Here is a 25,375-nt window from a genome sequence, read left to right as displayed (position 1 = left end):
ACTATCTTTAAGGATAAAATCAACAGTGAGAGAGGTGATTCTGAAATGAAAGCTAGGCTCCAGTCCCTGTTGGTAACTGCCAGTTCTTTTAAGTCACTCAGAATAGGAGAAGGGCAGAATTTGAGAGCAGGTAGTGATAGTAATTAAGGAGCCTATTCAAATGCAGCTAAGCCTTTGCAACCATAGTTCTTGACCGGGTTTGGTTTGAATACACTGAATTTTCATATGTGTGTTGGGTATATAGAGGAATTTAATCACGATAATGCCAATCATGGCTTCATCAATGCTTTTGCTCAATTTCAGGACAGCAGATTCTGGAAGCTAACTCTGTTTGCCAGCCAATTCCTATAGGTGGTGGTTTGTAGGGCCATTATTCAGACCAGATGAAAACCCCATAGTCCCAGGGGCAATCATGGTTTACAAAGCTGCGGTTATTAGGTTTATATAATTTAGAGATAAGATAGGTCGTCTTTGTTGTTTGTGTGATCGCTGAGCTGTGGGAGTTATGGAGTGTCTTTGATGCACTATGGACTAGCTTCATCTGCAATACCAGCTTTCCTCATTGGCTTGGTTTGCTGCATGGTTGCAAGATTTACTGGCTCATGTAGAGGGCACTTACAAAGGAAGCTCTTGGAGGGATGGTCATGAAGTGAGGGATGCAAAGAAGATAACAGGTATACCATCCCGCCTGTGAAATGTGCTGGTTTATTGAACGCTTTACCTAGGGAGTGGAGTTCTGGGATGTAAGCATTTCTATTTAAAGTTACATTTGTCAAGTCCTTGTTGGTGCTTTCTTTCAAACTTAGTGAAATAGTGTTATAGGTGGCAGAGGCCAGCCCCTGGCAGGTATTAGATTGGCAGATGTTTAGTTTTAATAAGGTGCAATAGCCTTGAAATTATGGTATGTAGAAACTGGTTGGACTAGAAAATAGGCCATGGTAGAGCTAAAGAAATGCTCAGCTGAATGGGTATGTCCGGTAAAAGCTGCAAACAGTTTTGTTGCATTGGTACTTTGGATGCCCACCTTGTTGTACAAGAGAATGGTAGCTACTTGACCAGCTATCAGTTTGTAATGAGGAATGCATTAGACTCCAGGGTTCTCAATCTGGCAGATTTTTCATGCATCAACACCAGCAGCATTGGAGGATTTGTTTTTTTGTTTATTTTTAATTCTCAAGGAAGCCATTTGTACAAGAAATATGCTCAGCTGATGGGTTACTGGGGCAGGCAAAAGAGTCAGAACTAACCCTACCTGTGATTGCAGGGGACATCAGGAAAGGGTCACTGTCAGCATCTGCAGTTCTTGTCGAGCATTGGGCCTACAAGCAGGGAGCAAGGTCAGTGGGGATATCACAGTTGAGCTTCAAGGTTGAGGTTTTTTACTTTTAGTGGTCTGGCAGAGGTGACGAGTTGTGGAATCAGCTCACTGAAAGGCAAACTACAGTCCCCTTGTGCACTTCTTAGATACAGAGGCTGACATTGCCTGTGGGACCTTAGGGATTGCATTTGGCAGGAAATAGATACCTGGCACTTTGGACAGTGTGTGCATGCGCATGCACACAATTAAGTTAATTATTGGTTCTATCAATGGATAGTGTCCATGTAGATTAAAAACTAAGAAGGACTAGCTGTCACATGGAAATGAGATCCTGGATTTTACTGGTGGATTTTGTGCCTGTAAGAAGGGGAGACCTGAAGTCTTTTGAAACTGAGATTCCCCTTGGTAACTTCTACCCTCTTTGTGGTGGGTAGGGTGAGAGAATTCAGGAATGAGTCTAGTCCTGGGAGCAGCCTTGAGCTAATGGTTATATGATGGGAGTTCTTTTGCCCCCCCCCCCCTCAATTAAATCCCAGGTATGTGAGAGGAGGTGTGTAGTGCCTGCTATGTTGTTAAAATAATAAAGATGTGGCCTGCCACTTAAATCCGTTGCTGTATCTGTCTTTCAGTTGTGCATGTCCAGATCAATGGGCCTATTTGTATTTTTAAAATAATGCACATGTTTAAGAGATTTGCTGACATTGGATCTAAGACAGAACTAAAAGTAAGCAAGTACACCCTGGTGCACAGCTCGGGCAAGATCTGGCTGAGCTGTGGCAAAAGCCAGCAGGGAGCTATTAAAAGAGCTGGCAGGGACCCAGGTTGTAATAGGACGGCACCTGTAAGAAATTGTAAGTTTATTTTCATTGCTGGTCCAAGGCCTTGATTAAGGAAGTAATGTAAGCACATGTTTAACTCTAAGCACATGGGTAATCCTACTGTCTTCAATAGAACTACACATATGCTTAAAGTTTGGCATATGCTTCATAAACTTTCTGAATCAGAGCCTAAAATGGGAGGAATCTTTGTCTTAGGCAAAACCAGTCAAAATATTTAGTATTTGCCAGTATTCATCTTAAGTTATTCAGAGACAACATCCATTGCAAAAAATAAAAAAGTTGTTTTGACCCATGATTTCTCAAGCAGGCAGTTTTCTCCATTACAAATACATTTCACACTCTTTTATACCAATTTAATAAAATGGATAAAACAGTTTTATTTCAACTCACTGCTATCAAACACCTTGCAGACAGAAATAAATGTTTCCTTCAAGCTGTTTTCTTTATACTAGTAGAACTAATAATAAAACCAATAATAATAATTCCAAAGGATCATGAAGGCAGTCTATTCCCATAACCATTTTGATTGACATGATGATCTTTACTTGTTATCCCATATAAGAAGTCAGTTATAGTATATCTCAGTGGTTTTCAATCTGCAGTCCACGGACCACCAGTGGTCCATATCTGCCTTCCAGATGGTCTGTGCCTACAGCTTAGCCTTCCTCCATCCTCCTTCTCTCTCCTTGCAGCAGGAAGCCCATGCTGGTGCTCCAGCCTTATCCCCCCATCCCTGCGAGATAGGAGCACCAATGCTGGCTTTTTGGGTGGGGGAAACCCCAAGCCTCCCTGCTGGATTAGTCTTGTGAGAGAGAAGCGGAACTCTGCATGCTGCCCGCAGCAGCACATCGACACACTGCCTGAAGGCTTTCTCTGCTGCTCCCATTGGCCAGAGTTGTAGCCAAAGGGAGCAGCAAGAAGGCAGTGCCTCAGAGCAGTGTGGAGCGTGAAAGCAAATAAGTGCCTCTCTTCTGCCTACTCGTGCTCAGACCCCACACGCTCATCCCCCTCATGTACCCCTCTACCAAGACCTTGCACCTTCACCCTGCTCCTGCACTCTTCCCCTAGTTAGACACCCTACCCCCACCCTGTGCTTGTATCCTCCCTTCTTCCTGCACTCTCCTCCATGGTCAGACCCCTTTCTCCCCAGCCTGCTCCTGCACTCTCCTTTGTGGTCAGATACTCTTCCACCCCAGCTGCTCCTGCACTCTCTCCTCTGGTCAGACACCCTTCCCCTCACCCTGCTTCTGCATTCCCCCCGACCAGTCACTCTACCAAGTCTGCTTCTGCACCCTCCCCCTTGGTCAGACAACCTTCCCTGCCCCAGCCTGCTCCTGCACCCTCCCTCTTGGCCACACACTGTCCCTTCCCTTGCTCTTGCTCCCACCCCCTTTCTTGACCCCCTGCTCCCAGCCTGCTTCTGCACCCTACCTCCTTCCTGCACTCCACCTCCACTGGAGCACCAGAGGAGTGAAGTGTCTCAGTTGGGGGGCTCATCAATGAAGGTTGGGGATTTTGGGAGGGTTTTTTTTTGCTTCTGACTTGTGTGGTCCCCAACTGATTTTTCTGTCGGCGACTCCTATCCAAAAAAGATTCCCCACTCCTGCCATAAACAAACTGTCCTCCCTACTGCAGCACTGGCAAAATGTCTTGAGTGTAATTGTGTAATTCACTGGGAGTTTCCATTAGCAACTAGTGGGTCATGGAAAGGTTTGCATTGAGCCAGGTGCCCACGAGCCAAAAAGTTTGAGAAGAACTGGTATATATGAATAGGGGACTTCTGCTTCAACATTTACCATCTCTATCATGAATTATTATTTTAATTGTAATGGCTGTAAATCATCATCGATATAATAGCTTCCGCAGAGCAGGGTAGGTTGCATAGACAGCATCAAATAAAATTCTCTCTTTGTTCTGTCAATATGTTTAAATCCTGATCAGGAATCCCCATGTTTATTCAGTTTATGGTTCTCTGCTGAAGTACCCAGTAAAGGTACCAGTTTTCAGGAAGGGGACAGGAAGCATGGCAGTTTTTTTTAAGTATGAAGACTTGTCTGCAAGAGCATGGGTCAAGCACAACTTCTTTCACATAGACAACGGATATCCCATTCGATGGTAACTTTAGAGGATTTTCTATTTTTTGTCAGTTTATAAAAAATATTTTAAATGCTTTTTATTCCACATGAAGAGATTTTTTCTGAGTTTCTTGGGAATGATGAACATGACATCCTTAGTATTTTGGTGGGGATTTGCATGTTCTGCAGTCTATGTCCCAGTGGAACTCGTCAATGGAATGACATTCAAATTAGTTTCACAGAGGGAAAACTCTGACTCACTCTTCTGTCTTGGAAGCAGGAAGCCATGTAATAGTCAACTGTATGTAAGTCAGGTGGGAAATGAGGGAAAGAATCCTTTTAAATCCCCACACTTCCAGATTATTTATCAAAGCAACATATTTCTTTGCACATTTTGGGGAAAAGAAATATAAATATCTATTTTCACCGTCTAGTACGATGCATTCAGATGTTTTTAGCCTCTGGTGCCTAGAAGCTTAAGTCTTCAGGATTTCCTAGCAAATTATGAAGGCTCTAATTAGTATGTTGATAATGCTGCAAATATTATTAAAATTCTTCTGTAGTCTCATTTTATATGGTGATAAGCATTTTACACAAATGTAATCTACTTCAGTAGTAGTATAAATACGCTGCATCAAATATTCAAAGATCACTAGAAGAGGGAGGTTTTAGTATCTCATTTAGACATAATGTATTAAGAAACTTTTCTTTTAGAACATTCTTATCCTGTCATTGGATATTTTTTCTTGATTGTTTTTTTTTCTTTCCATAAATCAATGCTGATTTAAATATTGTCCCTTTTCCACATTGCTTGATGCCCAACAGCAAAGAGAGTTTTAAAACTGTTTCTTAATCACCCATTTTTTATTTTTGCGCAGTAGTTTAGTTTGCATTCAAAAGGATTTTGTGGGTATACAAGGGGAAAATTCAGTGACACATGTCCTTATGTAATTAATTTAGCTCTTAGTGATGAAGGGTATCCAGTGGACAGTCATTGCACCTATCTGATATCAAGAAGCACTAACAGTGCTTTTCTATAACTGCTCAGTGTTATTGATCAGTGACTCTCTGAATGAGGTAAACTGGTCACAGAAGAATAAGAGCTTGGTACAAACATAATACTGTACAACACTCAACCTTGAAAAAGAAAAATCACATCAAATAATTTTATTTCTGGGCATCAGCCTTCATGAAGAAGTGTCACACTAGCGCTTCTGATGTGATCATGACCTCAGGGTCTCTTCCTTTAATACTCTGAATGATTTTCTCCCCTATATATTAGCTCTCTTAAATGGGGAGAATTATGACTAGGATCATGGGGCAAGTAGGTGGGTGTTGTACAGCACAGAACCTTCTATACAGAATCAGGAAATTCGGTTAAACTCCAAACTTAAAAAATAGCCGTTAAGGAAATTTAAATATGTAGGGATTGTTCCTTGTGGAGACATTTGAGAAAATAATTTAAACCCAAGATTTACCAATTAAAAATGTTTAAAAGAAGTTTCCCTAAAATAATATATTTAATATAACCTGTCCTTCCCTGTTCTCAAATTACTGTAAAACTGATAATCATGCCTCTCCTGCAAAAGTAGCACACAAGCAGCTGCAATGTCTCCGTGTATATGAGAAATAAGAGACTGTGTTGACTAATAAATTGTGTACTGTACTGGGATGCAAGAGATTTGGATTCTAATTTGGATTCTGGCCTTCTCTATTACCTTAGTCACTTTATTGCTCCATGTCATGATTTTCCTATCTCTTTTGTAAAGTGTTTTGATATATGCTAATTAAAAGCACCATGTAATATTAGTAATAATATGTATTAATATTATGTGTGGAATAATGCTGTGGTACTAGCAATAAGAACTAGTATTATGTAAATGTGGGGCATGACATGACTTCTCTCCTACTTTTTTTTGAGAGGAGCACTAAATTCTTGGTTTGTGAACTGCCATGATTCTAATCACAGACTTTGTTCTGATTGAAATACATGTTAAAAATTCCAGCGGAAAATGTAGCGCAGCATAATGTAAATTCAGAAATCTTTCCTGGAGTTGTTTATTTGACACACAAACTAGTATGACATTTATCATGCTAGCAGCCTTCAAAAGATCCAAGGAATTGCATTAGAAGATAACATCCCTGAGTCATAACAACTTCAAGTGTTGAAATATATTACAATTTTCACAGTCTAAATCTGGTCACAAATATGATTTTTCCTTTAGGTTAGGCTTTGGTTGACATACCACAAACAAAAAGTCTTGGCAAAAACATTTTCTTCATGGGAGGTGAATTTCTAGAAAACTAGTTTTTAAGGTGCTTTTTTATGTTTTCAGCAATTTACCACTAAGGTTTAAATGTCTGATTTCAATGGCATTCTGGCTGCTGCCTGAAGAAGTTTCCTGTTCTGCCTTTTTATGTTATGCTGGATGTGTGCTTTTAAAGTACTGAAAGGAAAGATGGACATTTTATGACATTTCTAATCCCTTTTTCCATTACGGAGCTTATTATTTTCAAGGAAAAGAAAGATGAGATGGAAGTGGCAGGTGGATGGGGGAGAAAAAAGGGTATATACCTGCAGTACACAAATGCTGTGTGCCTATTTAGCAGACAGTTACAAACTAATTTAATCCCCTCAGTGGTTAGACATTCTGTTCAGTTAAAAAGGCATGATAAAACTAATCATAGAGGACTGGAAGATCAGGAAATGTATTGTTACTTTGTTTGCTTTCTTCAATTCACCTGAAAGTCTACACTGTCTATGTGGCTTAGTTTCACATGCCAATTGAGACATTTTATTATCTATAACATTAAGGCATTTCATGGTTTTTCAATTTTGGAGAATCAATTTTTTAGCTAATAAACTTGTTCTTAGAATGAATGGTTTATATGCTGCAGGCTTGTTGATTCACATATTATAGTTTCATAATATAAAGATTTTTTTTGAACTTCAGGTACAGTAAATTTTCTTTGAAGATAATATTTAGTATCTCTGTTATATTAAGGAAGAGAATCTTCTTACTTGGAAATTCACTACTATTTATTTATTTTAATGTGTTTAAAGTATGCCAGTTCAGTTCTCTGTTGGCACATAGAGACTTTATCAAAAAAAGCAATACATTAAAAATTTTGGAACAATGATCAAACTGAAATTGTTGGGTTTGATGCAGGAATTATGGGGTAAAATACCATGTTATTCAGGAAGTCAGACTAAATGACTATAACACTTCTCTCTGGCCTTAAAATTGAAGGGTATGTCCTTACAGTAGAAGCTGTACATGGGCTAGTCTACCTGTACTAATTTGAATTCAGCTAGCACCGTTAACAGTAGTAGTGAAGACAATGCAGCATGAGCTTTAGTGTGGGCTAACTGAGCTGAGAACATAGGGTATGTCTAGACTACATCCCTTTTTTGGTAACGGGATGTAAATTAGGCATGTCGATATTTCAAACAAAGCCGGGATTGAAATAGCCCGTGCTTCATTTGCATAATGGTGGCTGCCTCTTTTTTCCAAAACGGGGCTTTTTAAAAAAAAACCCGGCAGTTTCAACAGGAATCTTTCAAAAATAAAACCCTTTTTTGAAAGATCCTGTACTCATTTTTTAGGAGTACAGGATCTTTCGAAAAAGGGTTTTATTTTTGAAAGATTCCCGTCTAAACTGCCTTTCGTTGTTTTTTGAAAAAAAAAAAAGCCCCATTTCGGGGGGGAAAAAAACAACAGCCGCCATTATGCAAATGATGCACAGAATATTTAAATCCCAGCTTCATTTGCAATATCGACAGAGCCATAGTGTCTATGCCGAGCTTGTACAACCTGGGCTGAAGGCCATGCTGTGCTAGGTACACTCTTATTGTTGCCGATGCTACTAGCTTCGGTTGGCTAGTTTGTGTGCAACTTCTACTATGTAGACATACTCTGAGAATTTAAAAACTGCTCTCCATTCTTCTCAGAACAAGCATTCTGAGACTTCTCTCTCAGTTCTTCCCAATCTTGAAAAAGCTTGGGAGAACAGGTGTATCTTGCAGCAAGAAAAAAATGATAGTCTTTTTCTGCCTTTCCTAAGGATCTGACATTTATGTTGAAAAGGAGTGGTGATAGAACAGCATCCTGTAATACCCCCACTAGGGCAGATGAGCAATTGCTAAAACTACTCTTTGAGTCTCCTCAAAGAGAGAAAACAGTGAAACTATTCAATGGTAATCCATACCATATCTATTGATTTCAATAGTACCTCATGCTTATTAATAGCAAAGGCATAAAAGAAAGAGTATAGATGCTTGCTTTTTTTTAATTAGTAGGAGTTGATCAACTGATGACATTTCCATACTTGGATATGCTAAATGGACTATCCTCTCAGAAACATTAAGAATCCAAGTATAAGTATAGTTGTTCACATAATATTTTCTGTTTGGCCATTTTTCCCAAAAAAGGAAAAAAAATGTACGAAGTTATAGGGGTTTCATATTAAAGGTCTTTGTTTGGACTTTTTCGACTCCAAAATTTAGCAAATCATGTAGTCTGTCACATTCAGTATATATTTCTGATTTGTCCCCCCAGTGCACCTGCAGGAAAGACATGGTAACAATATCAATGGATATCTTTGTAAGGAAGTTTCAACCAGACAGATATCAACTATGGAAACAAGGAAAGGATTTATATACCATTGATCACACAAAACCTACGCCTGAAACAACACCTGAGGTAAAGGCCTGGTTGCAGAGAAGAAGGAAAACAAAAAAACCTCCTAAATGGTAATTAGAATTGTTTACTTTTCATTTAATTAAAGTTAAACATGCTGTATATTTCAATTTTTTCAATGCCCTTTCTCTGACATTTCATTAGAGTTGTTCATTTATTCTAGTCACAGCTAATTTATCTCTTCTTAGAATTTCACTATGAGTTCGAGGCCAAAGAAAGTCATAATTCATAATGATTGTACTAAATGAAAAATGCATTCATTTTACAATGCGTAAGGAAAATGCAGAGCTGAACTTAGTACGTATGAGGAAGTGGCCATTGCTTCTCATGCAATATGTAAAGTTTTTCCTTTGGTGAAAGTGTGTTCACTACTACTTTCAATGTGTTGGTGTCTGCCACTTTGAGTAATAATGTCTCCAGCCGGGAGATCAGGAATAGGGAGTAGACTAAATGCTATTCAATAGTTAGGAAAAAAAAAAAGGGTATAAAACAGGTGCAGAATTGTAGCAGCTGTGCACATCCTCTAGCAGCAGACTATAATATTCACTAGCCTGCAAAGTAGGAACTCTAAAGAGAGATACTCTCACAATGCCACTGCCAATACCTGCTTGTCTTCTATGGATCAACAAAGGATTGAGATTTGGCATATTGAAAGCCTTACCCCCGTTATCAAGAATAGTGATTGAAATGTAGCCATGTTAGTCTGGTGTAGCTGAAACAAAATACAGGACTATGTAGCACTTTAAAGACTAACAAGATGGTTTATTAGATGATGAGCTTTCAACACGGCTACATTTCTATCACTATTCTACATGCAAGGCACTACAGGGTCTGGCCCACGAAAGCTCATCATCTAATAAACAATCTTGTTAGTCTTTAAAGTGCTACATAGTCCTGTATTTTGTCCCAGTTATCAAGGTATACTTTATTGACATAACTAAAAAAATAACTTTTGGGGTTATCATTGACTCTATAAAAGTTTTGAGTTTTAAAAATACTTTTACAGTGTCCTCACATAGTGTGTGTATTTTTGGGAAAAGTTTCTTTTACATGCTACATTTCTCTTTTGTTTGCATTTCTCTATTTCAGTTGGTTTTCCGATTCATTATTGCTTTGGGTTCTAACTGCAAAAAATTTATAACATGAGCTATGCTTGTGCCTTGTCACAGCAGGTCTCAATTGGATCAAGTTACGGATAATACTTAGTCCTTTAATTGGACTTTCAATCTTCAAATCATTTTGCAAATCTTAAATAATTAAAGATGATGTCCCATGGTGACTAGAGATTGGCAAATGAACACTCAGCTGTGAATTTCCTTCTTTTTAAATGAATTTACTTCTCTTTAAAAAAGATAGGATGATAGCACTGGAGACAAACATACTCTGCTTATACACTGGACAAATAAAACACCAAATAAGTATCACCTTACTCAGGCCAGGGTCCAAACAGTCACCTGTCTTTTACTTTCCAAGCAAATTCTCTTCTGGACATTGTAGTGGCTGCTGATGTTTGGGCACGGTCCAAGCTTAGAGTGATGAATCCCAGTCTCTGCTGCCTTGACTGGTGTCCATGTCCACAATCACCATGCAAGTCAAGCTTCTTTGCTGGGTCTGAGCTACTCCTTCAGGGTATGTCTACACTACCCCGCTAGTTCGAACTAGCGGGGTAATGTATGCATACCGCACTTGCTAATGAAGCCGGGATTTGAATTTCCCGGGCTTCATTAGCATAAGCGGGGAGCCGCCATTTTTAAATCCCCGCTGCTTCGAACCCCGTGTAGCGCGGCTACACGGGGCTCGAACTAGGTAGTTCGGACTAGGGTCCTATTCCGAACTACCGGTACTCCTCGTGAAACGAGGTGTACCGGTAGTTCGGAATAGGCACCCTAGTCCGAACTACCTAGTTCGAGCCCCGTGTAGCCGCGCTACACGGGGTTCGAAGCAGCGGGGATTTAAAAATGGCGGCTCCCCGCTTATGCTAATGAAGCCCGGGAAATTCAAATCCCGGGCTTCATTAGCAAGTGCGGTATGCATACATTACCCCGCTAGTTCGAACTAGCGGGGTAGTGTAGACATACCCTCAGCCTGGCTATAAGCTGCTCCCTGAGCCATTTCTTTAGCCCTAGATTCTGGAGTGGTGTTTCTCTCCTTCAGTGACAGGTGGGATGGCAGAAGGAAGCCTGTTATGGGATTTCCTCCAGTCACAGTGCTAAGGCTGCCTCTCCTCTCTCTGCTTGCCCCTTAATGAATTTTGGAGGGGAGTTATTCTCCGTATGAGTTTCCCCATATTGCTCCACAAATGTGCCTCAGCTCTGAAGCAAGGGTTCACCTCTAGGGGTGAGATGTTCATTTTCCATGTTGGCTTAATCCTTAATCTATTTCCCTCTTAATTTCTGTGAGGAAACTTGCTCCTGACCTTCCCTGGTCCCTATCCAAAGGGCTACACACATGAAATATGCCCTTGAAAAGGGATACACACACAAAAAGTCTGCTTGGTGTGTGAGCATGAAGACTTAGAACATTTTCAAACCTATAATATAGTTTGCTTTGAATATAGTTTGGTTTGTGGGAATTCAAGAATATATGAATTTGTTAATTTATTTAATCTGTTTTTCAGCCCTAACGTCTTCTATAAAAGTACTTTTAAAAATCAACTAACACCCATTCAAAAATCCAGCATTTCAAAGTTGTTTGAGATTTCCCCCTTAACCGAAATAAAATGGGGCCCCAATAAGATAATTATGACATATTTTAGTATGTCCTTATTCATCAAAGTCCCAAAGCACATGTTTAATCTCTTTACTGACTAGAGTTCTTAATTTGGAAAATTTGCTTTAATTATTATTCCTAAAGTTTTCAAAGCTGCATAGCTCCTGTGGAACTTCAAAGGAACTCACTTAGGTCAAAATAAACAAAAAATGTGTAGCTCTATAAAATTGTATCCCTATTGATCCAAAGTTATTTGCAAATTCAGCACTATCAATTTAGGGTTTAATAAGGACCTCAACTGGTTAATGCATTACAAAGCAATTTCTCTTCTCTGGATATTTACATATCCACACCGAATGCTATGAATGATCCACTTCCATGCAGACCTGATTAGCTTAATTAACACAAGAAACTTCTTCCTTATATATACCCCTGCTTCTGTATCTTCCACTCCAATTCATCTGATGTAGTGGGTTTTACCCAGGAAAGCTTATGCCCTAATAAATTTGTTAGTCTCTAAGGCTATGTCTAACCAACTGTGTTATTTCAAAATAACTGACGTTATTCTGAAATAAAATAGTCTGCATCTATTTTGACATGTCAAAAAAAAGTGCTTGTAATGTAATGTCAAGCTGGAGGAATTCTTACTTCAACTCCTGTAACCCTCATTTTATGAAGAGTAAGGGAAGTTGGAGGAAGAGTGATCTTTCTCAGACTTCCTGCTGTGTAGATAGTGCCAAAAGCTGAAATACGCTATTTCGATTTAAGCTACACCGTTGACGTAGCTTGAATTGTGTAGCTTATTTTAGCTTTAGCCCTGCTGTGTAGACATGCTCTAAGGTGCCACAGGATTCCTTGTTGTTGATCCAAATCATGAAAGCAACAAGACTTCCAGTGCTGTCACTTGTCTTGATGAGGTCATAGGAAGACCAGCAGGCTGGGGATCCCTAATGCACTGTTCGAACATTGTGTATAGAGCTTGCACAGTCCTTATCCTGCCCTGTGCTGGTAGTCCATCATGTCCACCAAGGCTAAATTCATACAATGTAATAATGAACAAAAACAATGGGAGGAGGGGAACCCCTACATAAAAAATAAACCGAGTTTCCCTTCTCCCTTGCTAATAATGTTTCTGCATAGTTATTCTAGAGAATTATTGATCCGATCCTGGTTCTCCTTTCCTCTGCCCCTTCACCTAAGTATGTGAGGATTTCTTTTAGGATATGTCTACAATCAGATGTATGATTAAAGTTTGAGTAGACATGTCTGCATTAGCTTTAATCCAGCTGGCATGACTAAAACCAAAAATAGCCACTATAGGAATGTGTCTGCCTGGATGGAGGTAACACTTATGCATTTAAGGACAAAATGTTCTGTATTGTCTTAAGAACTATTGGTTCCAGGAATTAATATCAGTGCCAACAAATCAGCATTTCCAGCATTGCAACACAATTTCTAGAAGAAGGAAATTTCCTTTTAGAGAAGGAAATTCAGGGAATATTAGTAAAGGTAAAATATGACTCCTTGAAAGATTGATGAAAAAGTTTATCAAAATATTCCTATGTCAGTGGCTACATAAGCAGTCAAAAATATATAACACTTCGATATAAACTGGGATGTCTGCTACACTGGACACTTCTCATGAAAGTGCCATCGGGTTGGAAATTGGCACCTGACTTGTGGTGAAGAAGCATGTACAGTACTGCCCTGCTATACTAAAAATTTAATTTTGGGATTTGGGACTCTCGCTATATTTTGGGCATATAGATTATAATCCATTCAGTCTTTGAGACTTGCTCCATGTTTGCCATATTTGCTCTTGTCTGGTGGGGGTATTGATTAATTGTGCTGTTAAGCAAAATAGAATAATATTTATTTTACATATTTTGGATGTTTTCTACATTTTCAAATACATTGATTTCAGTTACAGCACAGAATAAAAAGTGTACAATGCTAACTTTATATTTATTTTTATAACATATTTGCATTATAAAAACAAAACAAATAATTCACCTTATACAAGTGTATATACTGTAGTTCAAACTTTTTATCCTGAAAGTTGAATTTACAAATATATAATTATGTACAAAAATAACTGCATTCCAAAATAAAACCATTTAAGACTTTAGCGCTTACAAGACCACTCAGTCCTACTTCTTGTTCAGCCAATCACTCAGACAAACAAGTTTGTTTTCATTTTCCATTGATAATGCTTCTGCTTCTTGTTTACAATGTCACCTGAAAGTTTGCATGGCACTTTTGTAGTTGACATTGAAAGATATTTAGATGCCAGATGTGCTAAAAATTAGTATGCCCCTTCCTGCTTCAACCACCATTCCAGAGGACATTCTTCCATGCTGATGATGGATTCTGCTTTGTAACAATCCAAAGCATGAGTACCAATGCATGTTCATTTTCCTCGTCTGAGTTAGATGCCACTAACAAAAGGCTGATTTTTCTTTTTCAGTGGTTTGAGTTCTGTAGTTCCCGCATCAGTAAGTTGCTCTTTTAAGACTTCTGAATGCATGCCTTGTTCCTCTTAGATTTTGGATAGCACTTCAGATTCCTAAACTTTGATTGCATGCAGTAGCCATCTTTAGATATCTCACATTGGTATCTTTGCATTTTGTCAAATCTATGAAAATATTCTTATTATGAACATGCGCTGGGTCATCATCTGAGACTGCTATAACATTAAATATATAGTGAAATGTATGTGAAACAGAGCAGGAGATATTTAATTCCTCCCCAAAACATTGTCACACATTTAATTTAATATATTATTTTTTAAGGAGCATCTTTAGCACAGAAGCATGTGTTCTAGAATGGTGGCCAAAGCATGAATGTCTAGCATATCTGAAAGTAAATACCTTGCAATTTGGGCTGCAAAAGTGCCATGCAAATGTCTAGTCTCACTTTCTGGTGACATTGTAAATGAAAAACAGGCAACATTATCTCCTATCAATGTAAACAAACTTGTTTGTCTTTGCTATTGGCAGAACAAGATGTAGGACTAAGTGGACTTGTAGACTAAAACATTTATATTGTTTTATTTTTTGAGTGCAGTTACGTAACCAAAAAACCCTCCCAAAATACTTTTGTAAGTTACACCATCACAGTAAAGAGGTTGCACGTCAGTACTTATAGGAGATGATTTGGAAAATACAAGTTATCATTTTTACAGTTGGTATATTTAAAATAAAATAATATCAAGTGAGCATTGTACACTTTGGATTCTGCATTGTAATTGAAATCAATATTGAGAATGTGTAGAAAAACATCCAAAGATATTTAATATATTTCAATTGGTATTCTATTGTTTAACAGTGTCATTAGTTGTGATTAATTTTAATTGCAATAATTTGTTTTGAATTAACTGCAATTTACAACACTAAAAATAACATTTTCTTCAAGAATCAGAATTTTTCCCTAATTCAGATTCCAGTAGCTATGTTAAAGATGCATATATAGTTGCCAAAAATAATGACCTTTGTAAAAGATACATGACTGTGCACGAGTGATTAGGCAAAATGTCTAGTGCTATCTGGGACAAAATTATCTAATTTTAGTGCAGCTGAGCACATCTTTTCCTCGATTATTATGTTGCTAAGCTTAGACTTTCACATTTTGAAAATTGGTTTTTCAAAATCTAATTTTGGAGCTTGGTTAAGAAAGACTTACCTGATGTTCTTTGAAGTTTATAGTTAATTTCTTGTTCTAAGGAACTGTGGTAAAACATTAAAAGGTTAAATCCAATCAATTGTTAATCTGTGACTTAATAAATTGTAAAGAAATTGTTACAAAAAGCTGGAAAATTGTCAGCTTTTTACCACTTTAAGCAGGTGAAAGGAACGTTTATATTGGTAGACATTTTATCTTATCCAAGACAGACATTCTACCGTGACAGCAATATCTCTTATAACAGCTTCCAGCATACCAGATCTCGATCTAAAAAGCTTAAAACTCCAGAGGACGAGAGAGAATCAGCTATGATAGTTGGTGCAGAAATCATAGCTACTGAAGCAGCTACAGATGGCTTCAAGGTCAATGAAAAGCCAGCAGAAAAAGTGAAGCTGCTAAATTCAGAAGTGCCTTCTGGGGAAGAGAAAAACAGAATGCAGCTGGATCAACATTTATTGGATAATATTGAGGTCTCAGGTGAGATTAGGATTGATTATGTTTCACTTGTAAATTTTTAGGCTATTGATATTATGATGCCATGAATCTGTGGATGATAAGGCAAATGTGTTGCTCCAAGTGGTATAACTAAAAATGCCTATTCATAAAGCTTTTATGCAGGGAAATTGTGCAAGTAGGAGCATCATATGATATTTGCATGTGTTAAGAGCAAGAGCATAACCTATTTAAAATATTGAGCTGAGAACAAATCAGGTAAAATTACTTTTACTCTTTTATTTTTAGGAGAAGGAATCCTCTTCCGCCCCTCCCCCCCCAGAAAAAGCACACAAAATGTTTAATGAACTCCTTCTGTAGATTGGCACATTGAAATGAATGAAAAACTTATCTGGAAAATAATATAAAGTACCTTATCCACTGAGAGAGATTGTACATAATATGTACACATGAGATGTACTGCTTACATTTGCACGCAGAAAACTAATTGTGTATAATATTATAAAAAGTCTTCATTTTATTTTGTGCACAAAATCCTTCATTTCCAAGTGTACAAGTCCTGTAACCTAAGCTACACTAGAAAGGTACGTCAGTACTGTGGTGCTAGTTTGATATACTTCCGGTATCCTGAAATAGCTATTCCGTGTCCTTGAAACAAGCCCGTTATTTCGAAATATAATGGGTTCGCTATTCCGATGTCCTTGGAAATTGAACAGCACCAAATTATGAAATGAACTATTTTGAAATTAAGTCAAAATAAGCTACACAATTTGCGTAGTTTGTTTTGAGCTAAAGGTGCAGTGTAGATGCACGTGAAGTGTCTGCTAGAAGTCACGTTCGCCCACTTTACATATGCCTCTGCCAGTCCAGCATTTTTTTTTTTTTTTTTTTTACTTACCCAACTTTGGTGCTGATCTGGGGCCATCCTTACTCATTTGCAGAATATGCAGCTGCATAGGGCATATTGAAAATGTGGGACATCACTGAGTCTCCTCTTCCTATCCCTGTTCTGTGGCTCTGCTTCCTCTGGAGAGGGTCTAGATAACAGTGAAAAAACCTTCCAGACCAATTAGCAGGACATTGACTTTGTGAAAGAGCTGCTTGAGTGGCAATGAAGCCATTTAAGAGGCATTTGCCAAGCCCAGGTATATATTGTCAGTTTCTAAATTTACCGTTTTAGTTTACGGGACCTTAGTTTAAAATTGATTTAAAATATTTCATTAGTTTGTTGCTGACAATTATAAAATCATACCTCTTAAAAAATCATTCCCCCCCCCCCCCCCCCCCCCCCAACTGGTTTTGGGGTTAGGGACACCAGTTAAATAGTATTGCATAGGGCCCTATAAATCCTAAGGACATCCATGTACAGATCCCTCTTCTGAGATTAATTCTCTGTGTTAACGCTAAAGTTCACTGTGTGGAAGACATAGTCCCACAATCAGAGGTGACAGTAAAGGGGTGCCCCACTCCGGTAAGATCTGGACTGGGATGCTTGATCCAGAACAGGCAATTTAAAGGAGGCCCGGCCCTACTCCTGCGGGGAGGGTAGAAGCAACTCCTGTCCAGTCATGGTGGCCCAGTTTGACTCCCTTGGGACAAGAAGTGGTGGCTCCTGTGGCTCCATGGCGGCTTGACCCCAGTCCTGGAGTGGGGACAGAAGTAGTCCTTGTGTGGCTGCAGCCCGCAACAGCCCAGCCCCAGTCCCAGGGCAGTCCTAGCTTGGCCCCCAATCAGCCATGGTTGCCTAGCAGCTGCTGCCCTGTCCCAGTCAGGCCCCTTCATTCCCATCCCCAGGCCCTGCCCTGCCTCCTGCAACACCCCAGACCCATGCCCTGAGCCCCTCATACACCTCAACCCTGATTCCTGCACCTGCCTCCATCGCTAATCACTGTTCCACCTCCAGCACCCCTTCCCCCTCCGCTGCAACCCTCTCCGAGTCCCCGCACTCCACCTCACACTTAAATTTCTTACAGCTATGGCTCTATTGCACCCACCCTGCTTTGATGGGACAGTACTATAAGAAATTTAAATTACTTTCACCCTGCTCACAGTTCTGTCCAGAGGAAGCTAATGTCCCAATTCAGGAAAATACTTGAGCACATGTGACTTTAAGCACATGATTTGTCCCATTGTTGTTATTTGACACCAAAAGTGTTACTCATAGACTCATAGACTTTAAGGTCAGAAGGGACCGTTATGATCATCTAGTCTGACCCCCTGCACAGTGCAGGCCACAAAATCTCACCCACCCCTCCTAGAATAATCCTCTCACCTATATCTCAGATATTGAAGCCTTCAAATACTTTGAAGACCCCAAGATGCAGAGAATCCTCTAGCTGTGATCTGTACCCCATGCTACAGAGGAAGGCGAAAAATCTCCAGGTGTTGCAGGAGTGAAGGATATTACCCTTACTGAAAATAACATCCTTGGTCAAATGTACCAGCCGGAGGCTGTAAGCATAGTAGAGTTCCCAGTGCCCCAGACAGGCAAGGTGAATTGTCGAGTTGTGGCTTCAACAAGACTTCTCATATACTGAGAAGTAAGCAATTGCATAAATAATTTGCTGAGAAGGGACTTTATAAATATCCACCCTTTTGCCTGATATTCAGAGGTGCTACTCATTTGTGACTCCCATGGACTTAAATAAAAATTGTGTGTGTTCATCACTGCAGAAAAATCAAGTCCTAATTAAGTGCCACAGTCAAATTCAAGGTTTGTAAAGTAGAGCTCAGTCCATCCATCTTTTCATTGTGAAAAGAAGAAAGATTGAACCTTTGAAGAGGGAACTTTGTGTATATAACAGCTGGCTACTCGTTCCCTATATGGTACTGACAATTGGTGCCTGCAGCTTCTGGCTGATATAGCCCAGCAATGAATTCTGGAAAACATTCTTTATATCTGGAAGTTCTGTGCTGACATCAGATGAGACTTCTATTGGTAAATTCTGCAATCCTTGACCTGCTCAAGTGATCTTTCTGAAACAAAATGTTTCAAAAACAGGTTCAAGTGACTATTATTAAAAAGGAATGAAAGGAAGAATGAGAGCGGGGAAAAAGAATGAACTTGACAGCAAAATATTTCCTTCTTCTCCCCCTAAATACAGAATTCCTCTTCCCCATATAACCCATATTCAGTATCCAAGATTGAGGTTTTTTTAAATAAAATGTTAATTGTTTCAAATCCAGTATCTTGCAACCCTTCAGAGTTAGAAACAGGAGCTTTGTGCCATTGGGGGAAAGAAGAGATTCTCAGCTTCTCACTGGAACTTATTTATAACCCTATATCATTGGAGTATATAGACACAATATTTTTAGGTATAGAAAAGCTATTTTAATCATTTTTAGGTATTTTACAATTAATGGGCCCAACTCTCATTTATACTAATGCTACTGTGTGCTCAACTCTCTTGGATATACAAACAGTGGCAGTCAGAGTAGTTCATTTTTGTTTTAGAGCTCCTTTACACTGCCAGTGAGGAATAAATGAAAATCAGGCGCATTAAGTTTAGCTCTTTTCTCCCTTTGAGTCAACTTCTCCATTCTCTTGCATCTTGTACAGTCATTTACATAAGTGCAAATAGGTTTAAAATACGACTGTGATTGGGATCACAGGGGAGCCAACTCAGAAGCCAACAACACAGTTCCCTTAACGCAATCCAGCTATAGGCCTCTATTGAGATGTCCAAGTCAAATAAAGTTCTACCAATCCCAAAGGATTGGACACACAACCTCCCAGGTCAGTGAGTATTCTGTATCTTACCCAAAATAAATGCTTACAGAGAATTCTTATTAACTACAATTTATTTAAAAATAAAATATTGAGAGTGTTAGTTAAAAGAGAGCAGCATAAATACAGACATGAATACAGTTCTGAGATCAGTCATAGTAGAGATGTTGAGCTTTATAGTTGCAAAGACTTCTTACAGAATTATTCCTTAGGTTTTAGTGCAATGTCCACATTTCAGGGTGGGTCCAAGCAGGCTTGGAGACCTCAAATCTTACAACTCAAATTTACCCTGATGAAGCTTAAGCAGATCTGAGATTAAAAAGGATCTGGTCCCAAGGATCTTTATATAGTTTTTCAGCAATGTCTTGACTATTCAGGCTTGGGTGAGCAATAGATGATCATGGAAACTTCCATATTGATCTGTCTCCTAAGCATCAGAGATAATTAGTTATATGGATTAGCATAAAACAGTTGTCTCTCATTCACAGATGATTTGCTGTATACTCAAAGTGAGATGGATACAGTATAAACAGGAACCATATGATTACATTGTTAACTCCTAAAAATGTACATGTAGCACATCAAAACAGAAACATTATCAGTATGTCCCTAAAGGTTGAATTTGGGTCATTTATCTTGCAACCACGTTATTTTAATATTACTTGTATACTTCACGTGAAATTAATCTGTAGCAGTACTGAAGTACAAAATTACTCACTATAATTTTTGTGATATTTGTCAGCACTGCTGTTTGCAGACAGTTCTTGATATTTCTTGTAAATATATTTTTCTAATTTTAAGCAACTATTTCTTGTTTCCTGACAGATTTTTCACTCAGGCATAATAGGTGTAAATTCAGAGTATAAAGTTAAATATGCCAGCCTTTCACGATGGTTATTTCAAGTAGTTGGATTGCTTTTAGACTGTCAGAATAATCATATTGAATGCATATTGATAATTTCAAGTGATAAAAAATACTTTGTCTAGTTCAAATTGAAAATGCCAATAGAAAGGAAAACAAGACAGAAAAGTTTTGTATTCGAAACTTAATATGCTACTGCTAAATTAGTCTTTGATCAAATGTTCTATAGCTTAGTTTGGCTTTTTAAAAAAAATGCTAGATAGGATATCTAAATGAGAAGCAGAGTTACAAATCTGATATTCAATTCAGGCTGCTGTGAGAATGGTATAGAATAATAATAATAATAACAATAGTAATATAATATGAAGTTTATTAACAAACTCGTATTTTTGATGCCTAGGGAACTCAAACTCACTTCCCAGCTCTACTTCTGTAACACAGAAAATAAAAAGAGAAGATGAAGACAAGGAAGATTCCAGTATTGCTGCCTTTCGAGCTAAGGATTCTACACTCCCCATACTCACACCTGTCAGTTGTATAAAAGACGAAGAAGAACACTCTTTAAAATCTCAGAATCAGCCTATGCAGGTTGGATTATGTCAAAAGTCACCTGGATATGCTTCCTTTGAAGCAGAGAGCCTGGAAAAAGAAGAGACGAATAGTGTGTCCACAGAGGATGATGTCAGTGACTTAGAAAGCAGTGAAAGTAGTGAAAGTGGCTTGGAACCTGGAGAAATACCTGCTGTAAGAAAAAAATGCTTTGAAAATACCCACTGTCTATGAAATATAATGCATGGTGCTTTTACTGTATTTATAATCAGGGTGCAGACAAATGTTGAACAACATCAGGCTATTAACCAAAATCTAGTTTAGTAAAGTGTCTTACACGCATACTGAACTTTGTGATGTTAAGTCCCATAGACTTCAGTTAGACTTCAGCACATATGTAAAAAGAATCTTATGTGTTCCTCTTAATAGGGATGATTTCCTGAATGAAGATAATGTTTTATTATAGCATACTTGATAATGTTTGTTTCTTTTCTTATATTTTGATATCTGGTACTTGGGCACCACGTAAGCAAGTCTGAACTATCAGAAGGTATAGTTAAACCTCTCCCTTTTTTGCTAACTAACAAACTATAGGACTTCTCAACGTGTAATAATAATAGGAAATTTAGCTAGAGCCTTTGAAATAAAAATCGGGGGGAGGAAGGAAATGCAATCCATGAAAGCAGGAGTGGTCACTACTTACTAGATATTCAAGTGTTAGGAAAGAAACTTTCACTTGTTAAAAGAACTGAGGAAAAATACTAATCATTTACCATACCCCTAAAACATGTGAGGAGGATTGTTGGTTATTCAGAGTAGGATAGGAGGAAGGAAATTGTCACACATAACACAATCTAATTGTTCTTTCTCCTGCTACTGGAAAGTCTGACAATCTGACATGGGGATATAAACAGCAGTAAATAATCTCATAATGAGACAGTGATTTGAATTTGTCTTCCTATGGCAAACAATAGTTTAGTCTCCTGAGGGCTGCAATATCATCTGTTTTAAATTGTTGGGTTTAGTGTGGGGGCACCAGTTAGTGTTGGTGGCCTGTGATATATAGAGGCTTAGGCTGGATGATCTGGTGATCCTTTCTGGTCTGAGACTCTGTGTAACTATACACTGTATTTACAACCACTAGAGAAGATATTTAGGAAGGCATTACTGACTGTAGCACCTTCCTATCAAATGTTGAGTGTTGGCAGATAACTAAGGATAGACCATATAGTGGCTGGCAAAAGGATGCTCTAAAGGCCAGGTCACAACCTTGCAGATCTCTTCATAGAGATTTGTACTCTTATCACTCCAGAGACAGCTGGTGACCTAGTGGAATAACCCTAGTGGAATAACATGACATTGACATGTGTGGCTTTGTGTGGTTTGCCAATACATGCGTTGATATATATGGCCACTGACATATTTGAGGTATTTTCACCATTAACATCGGGTAGTAGTGGATGAAAACAGGACCTGACATTCTGATGGGTTTAATACCTTAGTTGTAAACCTTAATGACCCTATATTCATCTAATGTATGCCTTTTGCTCCCATCAAACAAAGTGGATTTAACAGCAGGAAGGTAGTTCAGTTTCCTGGGTTCTGTGGAAATTAGTATATTACAGTTAAACTCCATTGGTCCGGCATCCAATGCTCCGGCACTCCTGATGGTCCAGCACCATCGGGAACCCGGAAGTGCTTGGCAGCCGGACCATTGGAGCTGCTCTGTGCCTGGCTTCCCAGATTCAGCTGCTGCTGAATCTGACCAGCAGCTGAATTGGGGACACCGGGGGCAGAGCAGCTGGGGTGCTGCCGGGTTGGTCCCGTAGCGCTGCCCCTTGGCACTGAGACACCAACCTGGCAGCACCCCAGCTGCTCTGTCCCAGGCGTCCCCAAGAGCAGCTGGGGTGCTGACGGATTGGTCTCGCAGCGCCGAGCGGCGGCGCTACCTGACCAACCCGGCAGCACCCCAGCTGCTCTGTCACAGGCGTCCTGATTTAGCCGCCGCTGAAAATGACCAGCAGCAGCTGAATCGGGGATGCCTGAGGCAGAGCTGGACCATTGGAAGGGGGGGCTATTTGGGGTCTGGGGTGACATCCCCCCACCCCAAACCCCTCATAGACCCCCTTACGATAGTCCGGCATTATCTGATAATCCGGCACCCCCTCGGTCCTAAAGGTGCCAGATTATCGGACTTTTACTGTACTTAGGAATAAATGGAAGAAGAGAGGAGTAGTTATCCTGAATACCAATTTAAAGGCCAGACAGGAAATGTGTGTACCAGAGGAGGTTGAAGGATTTCAATACTGTTTGGAAAATGTGTGACATTGGGAGGAAAAGGGAAAGATCTTCATTTGTCCATAGCATTAATAGATTGGCTAAATATGGCTGAATCTTGAATTTAAAGCACAGGTGCTTTTAGAATTAGACTCCCTGAGTTCATTCCTCAGAAATAAACTGACCAGACAAGTCATAGCAATGAGTAGGACATTTTGGGATTTGAAGTACCTCTGAAAGTTGTGATGCACTTTCCCAGGCAGACTAAATGTGTAACATACACAATCAAGTATGTCTTTATCCCTCTCTAGTGGATAGACCACATAAGAAGCGTTCTTTAGTTTGCTGTTGCCTCTGAGCTAATGGACTGAGTCCTTTAGCTCAGGCAATAGTGGTTCATGCATTCAGACTGAGCAATCTTGGTTTCAATTAGGGATGTTAAAAAGTATTTAATTAGGTAACCATGTAACCGTTAAAAATCTTAGCAGTTACACTACAAAACTACCAATATTAAAAACTTGAGTTTTATTATTATTGTCCATTGGTTTTTCCTAGGTTAATGGGACCCTCAGATAACCGGGAGTTTTAGATAACTGGAATGCCCTACTCCCCGAGCGCGCCAGATAACACAGGTTTTACTGTACATGCTTATATGCTGCGGGCTTCCAGCACACATTGCCATAGCAGAGCCAGCAGTGCAGGGTGGCAGCTGGCTTAATGGGATTCGATGTGCGTACCAGCTCCCGTTCCTGCACCCAGGGAATTGGCTGCTGCCCTGTGCTACCAGCTCTGATACAGAGCCTGCAGTGTGGGGTGGTAGCCAGCTCCCTGGGAGCAGTGCCGGGAACCACCATATAACTGTTAGAGTAACAGATACGCTCATGCTTATCCATTAAACTCTTTGAACAGTTACACTGTTACATCGCTAGTCCAATCCTCACAGATGAACTGACCACAGGTGGTGTTACAGAAACTATATTGGACCTATTAATAGTGATAGAAACTTGGAGAACTATGTCTTCTTTGGAAACATGAAGGTACCATAGGCTTCCTGTAGAGAGCTAGTGGCTGTCCATTACCTTTATCAATTCTGTATTGAATCTTAATTTCCTTGTGACTCCTGTCCGCTTAGGGTCATTGGAGAATATTGGGTAAATTACCAGTTAGCATTTGAAATTTAGAACAGATGCTGTTGTCCATTTTTGGAGACGATGACAGATGACATTGTGTGTAATCTGGCACATCAGTTGATCTTTGGATGTTGGGGGCTCAGTGATCTGCTCCTGGGAAGAGTTCAGTTCAACTGAGAGTCTATTCAGAATTAATTCTGCAACCTACCGTGTTTAAGAAAGATCCCAAAACTTGGCATGCTATTGATCATCTTCCTTTTTTCCCTGGGTCTTTGAACATCTGGACCAAAGAGTCCATCCATTATTCTGAGAGGTGGAAGAAGGCAGAGAGGTAAATTCAGATCTGCATCTCCTGTCTTTTACTAGCTACTGTCCATCATCTACCTCTATTATTTATACAGAAGTCAGAATATCTTCTTTCATAACAGGATGACAAGCCCAAAGGGTTGCCTGTTACTACTATCAGGACAAATTTCCCTTCTGATGTGTCTCAGAAAGGGATGCATCTGCAACAAAGGATAAAGTAAGAGAACAAACCACTCTTGCAGAGCTTGGAAGAATTTTCTGTCTTTGCCTAGTGGTTTGTTAATTAGGTTATTTGTCCATACAGGGGCGGGCTCTGAGGAGCACCTAGCTAAGGCAGAGGCTGTCAGCATTGTACAGGAAGCCCCAGAGTTTTCCTGAGAAAGTATTCAATCCATTTGTCTGTAGCTATGAAGTCCTCCTCCGATAGAATCAGTGTTTTCACGAAAAGCAAGGCAACAACTGCATCCCCCTGAAAATTTAACATATTTGGATTCTGTTTTAGAAAAGAGTAAAATATTGGTATGGGTAACCATTCAAGCATCTGGAATGATTAGGAAAAACTCAGTCCAAATTAACTGTCTCTGAGATTCTTTCTCAGAGGTATACACAGTCTTCCTTTTGTCCACTGAGAAAACTGTGTTATCATTTCACTAGCTGTGTGAGCAGGATTTTCTGCAGGTTTGTCCAATTGTGGCACCATGTCCACTGTATTCAGAAGTCTTTATAACTTGGAATCAGAACATTGAGGA

General features: G+C 39.3%; 1 protein-coding gene across 4 annotated transcripts in view; it reads left to right on the top strand.

The window, feature by feature from the left end:
* Positions 1-25,375, top strand: part of KDM4C (lysine demethylase 4C) — a 397,703-nt gene that overhangs the window by 209,209 nt on the left and 163,119 nt on the right. For all 4 annotated transcript variants that reach the window (XM_075931603.2, XM_075931602.2, XM_075931604.2 and 1 more), the window contains exons 9-11: positions 8,792-8,985; positions 15,567-15,799; positions 20,765-21,108. In XM_075931603.2, the coding sequence (XP_075787718.2) occupies positions 8,792-8,985; positions 15,567-15,799; positions 20,765-21,108 (771 nt within the window). The remainder of the gene's footprint in view (positions 1-8,791; positions 8,986-15,566; positions 15,800-20,764; positions 21,109-25,375) is intronic.

The sequence above is a fragment of the Pelodiscus sinensis genome, chromosome 6 (genome assembly GCF_052426305.1).
Source record: "Pelodiscus sinensis isolate ZL-2025 chromosome 6, ASM5242630v1, whole genome shotgun sequence".
Lineage (NCBI taxonomy): Eukaryota > Metazoa > Chordata > Testudines > Trionychidae > Pelodiscus > Pelodiscus sinensis.
This window is presented reverse-complemented; position numbering and strand designations above follow the sequence as displayed.